The sequence below is a fragment of the Syzygium oleosum genome, unplaced genomic scaffold (assembly GCF_021117445.2).
Source record: "Syzygium oleosum isolate NSW1041296 unplaced genomic scaffold, Sole_v2.1 Sole_v2.25, whole genome shotgun sequence".
NCBI classification, from domain to species: domain Eukaryota; kingdom Viridiplantae; phylum Streptophyta; class Magnoliopsida; order Myrtales; family Myrtaceae; genus Syzygium; species Syzygium oleosum.
Genome location: NW_026607509.1, coordinates 1,449,599 through 1,458,987, shown reverse-complemented (window position 1 = coordinate 1,458,987; position 9,389 = coordinate 1,449,599). Strand labels below are relative to the sequence as shown.

General features: G+C 37.9%; 1 protein-coding gene across 1 annotated transcript; it reads right to left on the bottom strand.

Moving 5' to 3' along the window:
* Window positions 1-574: 574 nt before the first annotated feature.
* LOC130134924 (uncharacterized) lies at window positions 575-1,718 on the bottom strand. The gene has a single exon (XM_056302926.1). It carries the CDS (start codon window positions 1,541-1,543, stop codon window positions 734-736), a length of 810 nt encoding a protein of 269 aa, XP_056158901.1. The 5' UTR covers window positions 1,544-1,718; the 3' UTR covers window positions 575-733.
* Window positions 1,719-9,389: the final 7,671 nt, after the last annotated feature.

Here is a 9,389-nt window from a genome sequence, read left to right as displayed (position 1 = left end):
TACTAGGTGTATGCACGCTGAAAACAGTCAAGGCTTTAAACTAAATGTTAGCAAACATCAGTTTAAGGGAGGGATTGTTGAAATAATAATTATTTCTTTTTCTACACGTTTAGCTTATTAGTTTCTCAGTTGTCCTAGTCTTTAGGAGTTAGTGGAGTACTTGATTTATGCAGATCATGGATTGTCATGGGTCCTATTTTAGTGGTGTTTCTGTTATGTATTTGCCTATTTAAAGGTTTCAAAGTTCTGAATGAGATATAAGATTCAGCCTCATCTCTCCTCTTTTGTAGATATTTTATACCTTTGTTTTGTTGTTCTCGATTCTACAGAGAGTACCTCAAAAAACATGTCTCAGATCAAAGATCTCGTTACTATACCTTTGTATCGTTTTATGGGGCCATCTCGTGAAGAGGCGATTGTTCTGCAAAGCTCTTGACTCAACGCAGATGGCGTGACACAAGATCAGAGAGGTGAACTCAGTTTGAATATACACTTAAGAGTTTGACTTCAAACTCGAAGATACTGTTTTGACATGATACCCGAAGAAGAGAAAAGAACCAAATGAGGATCACCTAATTACGTAACGCCCCCAACTATACATCGGTCTATGCGCAGGATCAAACCTGTGCTATAAAACTTGCATCATGACATATATACAACCTCTCTCTACCAAACCCAACTCACCAGAAAAAAAAAGAAAAAGAAAATACAGACCTCGATTTACAAAGACAATCTAGAGGCTCCTAGCCATCATTTCTTGGAAACTCCTGTCAGACTCCTGCTTCTCCAGGATGAACTTCTCGTGGCCCATCTCAATGAACATCTCAGCTATTTTGTCAATATTATTACTGATGTTATCATTACCATGACCAGAATCTTCAAAAAGCTTATCTTCCAACCACTGAAGGTACCTGGACAACTCTGTCTCTCCGGTAATTTCTTCCTTGCATTGATGGAGACCTTCGTACAAAGCCCTCGAACTGTTCCTTGCCGAATTGCAGTAGAAACGCCCGCTCGAGTAACAGCCGGCAAGAACAGGAGCCGGCACGGGCAAGACATGCGACCTCGAAGACCAGTTGAAGTAGAACCTGTACGAACCGCCATAGCCGTAGAGGCTTTTCTTCCTGTTGCGCTTGAGCCCAGGAAACTCGAGGGGGCGAACCACGAGGTGTCTTTTAGCCTTCACAATCGTGACCGCGAAGGACTTGGCCTTTGGTACGAGACTGCGGACGACCATCCTCAAGTACGGCAAGACGAGACCGCGCATGAGGGTGTCGATATTGATCAAGACTTTGGAGAGCGAAGCTTGCATCTTCACCATGATGTGCAGGTAAAGCTCTTTCCTCGCGAAGATCTCGAGCAGCGAGGGCTTCGCAATCGTAAGCCTCGGGAGGTGACCGAGGAGGGTCTGGAGCAGGGCTTTCATCTTCAAGGAGCTGGAGAGAGAAGGCGGGAGCTTCATGGAGAAACTGCGAAGGCGCAGAGAATGGAAAGCTTTGTGCCTCGGAGAAGCGGCCATTTTTAGCCTAGGGATCGGGGGCATCTTTCAGGCAAAAGCTGGTGCCTTTCTGGTTGTGTGTAGATACAAGTATCTCGAGTCGGGAGCAATGGATATATAGAGAGACGATCCTTCTTCTCGATTGATGAATGTATCCATCCAATTATTATAATAATGTAGGGAACGTGGAGAATTTAGCATCCAGGTCTAAAGCTAGCCAGTGACAAGAAGCAAATAAAGGGAAGAAGATGTATGTTTTTAACCAAATAATTAGGAATGCAAAACAAGGGAAACTGTTGTCTTGGTTGAATAAATCCCACTCCCTCGGTCACGGGAAATGTTATCCGTGAATATATAAATCACACGACTGGACACGTATATATGATAGATTAGCTTTAGTAATTTAAATTAGCATAGTAACAAGAGCGCTAAGAAAAACCATTTGCTCTTGAAAGTTCGAGGGTATTGAGAAATAGATCCAACATGTATCCTAAGCAAATTTTTTTTTGACGTGTTTGGATATTCTATTAATTTTGGGGGGGGGGGGGGGGTAAATTTAGGATGGACATTTATTTCTTTGAGAGGATGATACATCTAACACCCATACAAATAAAATGGCTGCGATTTATTTTCTACTTGCGAATTTCTCTGAGTTCAGGCTACCAACACAGATCAAAAGTCTGGAGATGGCAACGTGGGAGAGTTGAGGCATCGGGGGGAGAGAGAGACATGGAAATTTGGGGCTTTGTTTGCATGATTTTTAAAGTTTAGCGCTATTATGATGAAATTGTATAATTATGTAATATTTATTATTTGGTTCCCAGATATGCCAGTGATTCGGTTAAGTTAAATTAGTCCACTCTCTAAGTTTATAGATCTCCAATCCTTCCTTAAGACCCTGTCTCGTATGCAAGTCGAATTATATGTGAAAAACCCACATCAAACGGATCATCCGGAGCAGCAATATGTTTACACAATAACAAACAAATTTATTTTTTTTAGCAAAAAAAAAATAACAAACAAATTTATTTGAGCAAAAAACAAAAAATCACAAACAAAATGTCAAAAGGAGGAACATCGGCATTTGAACTCTTGGCCCGTATTGTAATATTAACATTAGACAACCTTCATTTCAAAAGTTTAAGCCGTAAAAAAAAAAAAGCGATTCTACAATATAATTGCTTAATATGAAAGCTGTGACAAAAAAAACCCTACGCTTTAAAATCCATTTAGAAGCAATCATAGAGTACGTAGGCCCATGTCGACGAAAGGATGTTGAAGTCATGCGATGAGTCTCTAACGTTTGTTTTTGACGAACCGTCCAAGTCACACGTTAATTTCCCAAATTAATTACATTTGGCTACGTAGACACGATTGATGTAGCCCCGTAACACTTGGAAAAAAGAGAGTCGTCGAATTTTGCAAATCCGACAACAAGAAAGGAGGGTTAAAGTTAATGATAAGATTTCCACGCACAAAACCTACGGACTGCCTCTATAATTTTATATATCAGGTCAACAAACAACAGGGTTTATTTTAATTTTTAGTAATTAAACAATTGGATATCTCTAATCCAAATTGCTTGTACAGAGTTTTATTTTAGGGCAAAAGTCACCAAAAATCCTAAACTATGCCAACTGTAATACATTTATCTTAAACTTTTTTCCGTGACACAAAAAATCCCAAACTTGTACACGCATTACACATTTACCCTCATTCAAAATTCCGTCAATGAAAACCGTTAAAAATTTGCCCACATGGACGCCAAAAAACAAACGATGTTGACATGGCACCCATGTGACCTAAGTGAGATAAAAATGACATTGTTTTGGCTAAAAAATCATCTGACGGAAGGTGAATATGTCGCATAGGTACAAGTTTATGATTTTTTATGTCACAAGAAAAAGTTTAGGGTAAATGTGTAACGGTGGGCATAGTTTGGGGTTTGTAATGTCACGAAAATATTTAAAATAAATGTGTCACAACTGATATAATTTGGGATTTTTTTTTATGAATTTTTCCCTTTTTATGTTTTTTTATTTGGTGGGCAGACAAATTGGTTGTTTGGGCACTTATAACCTATGATAATAGAGGGTTCAGGAGAACTAGAGCTCAAACCGATTCGAGTCGAGTTCAAACTCGTGCACGAGATATATCGAGCCTAACTCGAGCCTATGTGATGCGTTTACTTTCGAAAGTCAAGCCCAGTCAAGCTATAAGCATATGAATACTCCTAATGTTTGGAGTTTAGGAACCGCCATATATATCGACACAAGATCGAGATTATAATAGACCGAACCGTGACTAACACAATCAAAGTTGAACAATCAAATCGGAAACGACACGGTAACGTAATTCGAAAACCAAAGTCATTGTTAATCCAGTAGAAATTTCATGGAATGTGCTCATTGGACCTCGCCTTCTCGAATGCATTGCTCATCTGCCAAAGCTTTTGCTTTGAACTTGGGATATACCATCGAAATGGTTTACGTGAACACCTGGCATCATTAGCATAAACCCCGGCTTGTTCTAATCACACTTGGCATCTTATAATGTTTCTAATTTTTTTGAAAGTTGATAAGGAAAAGACATACTAAGGGTGTGTTTGTTTAGCGGAAAATGAATGATTTGGAAAATATTTTCTTAAAAATGATCATTCGTATCGCTTACAAGAATGAACAAACGAACGAACGAAAATTGTTTTCATTGTCCATGAATATGCTTAAACATAAATTTTTGTCGATAATGAAAATGTTTTTCATTGACAAATTATTTCAAACGATGCAAACGATTATTTTTTGGAAGAATATTTTCTAAATCATTCACTTTCTGCGAAATAAATGGGCGCTTAATTAAATATGGTGGATCTTACGTTAGTTCGATTAACGTTGCAACGCTCAGCACCTAACAATGTTGACTTGCGGAGTAAGATAAGAAGACTTGTGGAAGGAGATATGCATTGACCACGTCTTCGTTGCGAAAAACGTCATGGCGATTCCAATGGGATGACGAGAATACCCACTAAGCTCTAACATGTATCAGCCAACAAGCCTCGTCTAAAAACGATGTTTGTGGACTCGGGGATTAAGAAAACACTTATTGACTCGACGAGAGTCACGACGAAGCAATGGAAAATTAACGACGACGAGCCAATGAGGGCACGACGCTTTTGGGTCAAGTCTATTGTTACGAATGAGACCTAATTCGACGTGTTCGGAAAACTTGCGCTTCGTGCTCTTAGAATAATCGGCAAAACGACGGTGGCATTTATTAAAATCGATTAGCCAGCATGGAAAAGTATGACTGTCTATGTTAGCTTAGCTAGGATTGGGAAGCGGACGATAGAGCGAGCGCGATTGATGTTGAGGTACAACAACAGTCCAACATGGAGGGGGTCCAAAATTTTTATGGCATATGACAAAGAGGGGACTTGACCGAGGTTATCGGTTTCTTCAAGAAATGTGCTGTTGACTCGTTGATGTTGGGGGTGTAAGTAAATAAAGATTTGCGGAGTCAGGCAATTGAGCAAAGGAGGTTTGTGTGAGAATGGACTCTCGAGAGATTTCGTACGTGTGCTGAAAGATTATTTGGTTTTGGGATTGAGGTTTTTCGAAGTTAGTGAGTTGATCGATATCTTAAATTTATCCCATCAAAAATAAGACACGTTTTCAATGGTCGAGACGTGTCCTTTTCTTTTCCTTTCTTTCCCTTTCTTCCCTTCGTTGTTGCCCCCACTGGTTGTCGTGTCGAGGCCATTGCCAACCCCGCCATTGTGCACAGCCTCTCTCTCTCTCTCTCTCTCTCTCTCTCAAAGGTCATGATCATGTGGACCGAGCAACCTCGAATCCGAAGTTTCCAGTGGTTGTGACGTCTTTTAGGGATGTGAATCAAGCTGAGAGAGAGAGAGATAACATGCCTTAATAGATTTATCTCAAATTGGACTCACATTTGCCAAATAAATGACATCGAAAGATCAATTAGAAAAATATTCATCGTCACAAACAATCATAACATGCTTCACAAGTGAATGAATATTTATACATAAATATAAGTAAATTTTAGCTAATATAACAATCATAGTTATATAATGTTTTTTTTTTTTATAACCGAGGTGTCCGCGCAGCCGGCGAGCTAGGGCTCAAACCAGCGGTGATGCCCGACTAGTCCTCGAGGGGAGCTAGCGCAGCATCCCACCGCCACGACTCCCCACTTAAATCACCGATGGGCGAGTTTGAACCCAGGACCTCTCGTGAAAGGAACTGAGCGCAAACCAACGCGGCCACCGATGGGTGGGTATAGTTATATAATGTTTATAGGGAACAAATATATATTTTTGATATATGACACAATTCACATATTTAATCAATAAACATAACTAATTGCATAATTAGTGACGACTTTTATGATTAAATACATAATTAAAGTTAACTCTAATAAGATAATTGTTTAATATTTATACTTGAAGTTGCACGTTAACGAGTAAGTAATTTTGACTCCAAAAAAAATGAGTAATTAAAACAAAATCAAGTGCCGGTTACTTTGATTTATTTTTCAGATATGATAAATAAATTACACAAGAAAGTTCCAACTAGTTTATAGTTGATGAAGATAATTCCTATCACTTTATAATTGTTAAGAATAAACTCTAAATTAAGGATTACAGTAAGTTTTTGAGTGAGCTTTTAAAGAAGTTTCAGTATTGTCTGGATTTCGACGAGTCTAGAAGAGATTATCACGATAGAGTATACTTTAGTTATCACCTACTTTACAGCTACGTGAATTGAAATCAACAAGGAAAAAGTTATTGTGACCTAATGTTGCTCCACCAAGAAAGATAAGATAAATAAATAGTAATTGACATCTGATTAAATTAGCTGCATTTAGTAATGTTAACCAAGACTTCATGTTGTTAATATTTTATCATAGGTGTCACTTCTTTGAGATATATCATTTATATGGTTATATGTTTTGACATACTGGAATTATTTTAAATCATCAATTAGCATAATGGTGATTTTCGTATATCTTGAATCATTTTTTGTTTAACTAGTATCCCTATTCCAAAGCATATTCTTACAGAAGCGACAAGTTCAGACTATAATCTGCATCGCTCTTTTGAATATATTTAATTGAAATTTTATTGGAACTCCTTAGACAATATTTCACGCTCCCTTTCATTTGATATCAATTTTTTTTCATAAATGTCAAAGTTTGGCGTCGCCGAAATAACCATTATGACATGAATGTCATATTAAACATAGTAAAGAGTAGAAAAACTTAATAAATAATCTCGATACAACCAAATTAATCTTTACCGAGTTAGGAGCAAAACTTTCACAATAAAAGGAAAGAACATGTGAAAACTCTTATTCTGAAAACACATCAAGAGAATTTTGTTTATGCACTATCAGAAAAAGAAATACTGCAAATTTGTCTTAAAATAGAAATTGAATATTGCATGTTTCTGCAAGGTATCTGACGATCTTCTTTGTGATACATGGATGATGAGATTTCTATCTATCAATGGTTAACAAAAAAACAGTTAGGAAGGAATTTCATAAAAAGAAAATTGAAATTTGAATTGGAAGATGACTTTAAAGAATTCAACTCTAACTCCCAATAATGAGAAATGAGCAAAAGGAGAAGAGAGAAGAAACTATGTTACTCTCAAGAAGATTATATACAGATGGCCTGCTCGCATTTTCTACACCAAGTAGATGGCACAAAGATGAAGATACCGATAGATGAAGGACAGCTATGAATGAGAAAATTTAATATTATGATCCGATAAACATTGCAATTTTTGCCTTATGTTTTCTTTTAATCAGAGGATAAACCTACATGATGAGATTCAAATGCACCAAAAAAGCTCAACGTAAAACTCTAGGGAAGAATTTGATTAATGCGACTGTTCACTTTGTTACAACTTTCTACGTATGATTTCTCTTGGATAAATTCGTATCGACAATAACACTTTAAATAATATAACACGTGTAATCTTTGACTCATGTAAAGTGCAGGCATCTGGCCAATAGGGAAAATACGGGAAAAGTGCCAAAAAAGTCCTAAACCTTTTACATTAGTGCCAATTTAGTCCTAAACCTTTTTTAGTGCCAATTCAGTCCTAAACCTTTTTGCATTGGTGCCAATTTAGTCCTAAACCTTTTTTTGGTGCCAATGGGTGACCGGCCGCCGGCCGGCAGGCGTCCACGTCGGCAAATTCCGGTCAAAATTGACACAAAAACAAAAGGTTTAGGACTGAATTGGCACCAATTTAAAAGGTTTAGGACTCAATTGGCACCAAAAAAAGGTTTAGGACTAAGTTGGCACCAATGCAAAAGGTTTAGGACTTTTTTGGCACTTTTCCCGGGAAAATACCAGAAAAAATGTAAAATTATGCCAACTACAATACTAATATTTAAAATGTTTTTTTGTGTCGTCAAGACTTTTAAATTTGTATTTGTGTGACGCAAATACCCTTCATTTATCACCAAAAATCCTTAACTTTATCGGCTGATGTCATGTTAGGCATTATTTAGGGATGTTGGTGACCTAAAAAGAAGTTTGAAGCATAATTGTCAGAGTGGGCATAGTTTAAAATTTTCGCTAACATTAAAACAAGTTGGGAAAAGTAGCAAAAAAGTCATAAGCTAATTGCATTGATATTAATTTAGTCATAAACCTTTCAGTTAGACCAATTTAGTCCTAAACCTTTACATATTTGTACCAATACAGTCCATCCAACCAATTTAAGCAAGAAATCGCTGACGTGGACATTTTAAATAATTTTTTGATTTTTTTTATAATATTTCCTTTTTTCTTTCCCTTTTCTTTTTTGCAGTGGCTGGCAAGGCCGACACTCACCCATGCCAGGGGGAGGAGTGGCCCTCGCCATGCGGCCGGCCATGGCTTGTGGCAGTTGACCGGCCACTGCCAAAACGAAAAAGGGAAAGAAAAAAAAAAGAAAGTTATAAAAAAAATCAAAAAATTATTTAAAATGTCAATGTCAGCGCCAACCGTGCCACATAGGAGGCCGGCATCTATATTAATGATTTCCGGTCTAAATTGGCCAGATGGACTGAATTTGTACAAACATGACAAAGTTTAGAACTAAATTAGTCCAATTGAAAAGTTTGGGACTGAATCGGTACCAATGTAATAGATTTAAGAATTTTTTGGTGCTTTTCCAAAAAAAAATTTATTTGAATATTAGCATCGCCGCGACTATAATTTAAGGTTTTCGGTAGTCTTTTAAGTCGAATACGTGTCTGGGTGCGGTTGCAAAATAGAAAATGTAAAGTTGGCAATCTTCCCTTCTCGGGGGGCTCCCACACAGACCCGCAATCTCACCATCTCTCAACTTGACACCCTGGCTGCTGCGTCTCAGTCGAGACAGTCCGTGTGCATGTACAGTCTCTTATACCACCTTCCAAAAGGAGCTTCACCAATGGAACAAGCCTTGCCTTGCGTTTCGCCTTTCACCACCAGATGACATCTACGTTTTCGCCATTAAAATAAAAAACGATGATCGCTTCAACGGAAAAATTAGTCAACATGACGAAGCAACACGAGATGAAGAAAAGGTTGCCGGTCCACTCACGAGGTGCCACGATCCAAGAGTTGAAAGTTCTCGATCCTACTCTGTCATGTCATCATCCCTCACGTAATTTCCGACTGTTTTTAGACTTTTAGGCGTCGGAGTAAGACCATTTATAAGCTTAGCACTTTTAACATTTAGTTTTGCAGATTACTCATGTCTTGTTTAAGGGGGGGAAAATGATGAAAAAACTCTATGGGTGAAGAGATCGGAATGATCGATTTCAGCTATGTGTCTTGCTGGCGCGAAGTGATAGAGTGAATCCAGAGTAGGTAACGCGAGATCATATGATAA

Coding starts and splice junctions, on each gene's coding strand:
- LOC130134924 (XM_056302926.1), bottom strand. CDS start 1,543: ATGCCCCCGATCCCTAGGCTAAAAATGGCCGCTTCTCCGAGGCACAAA.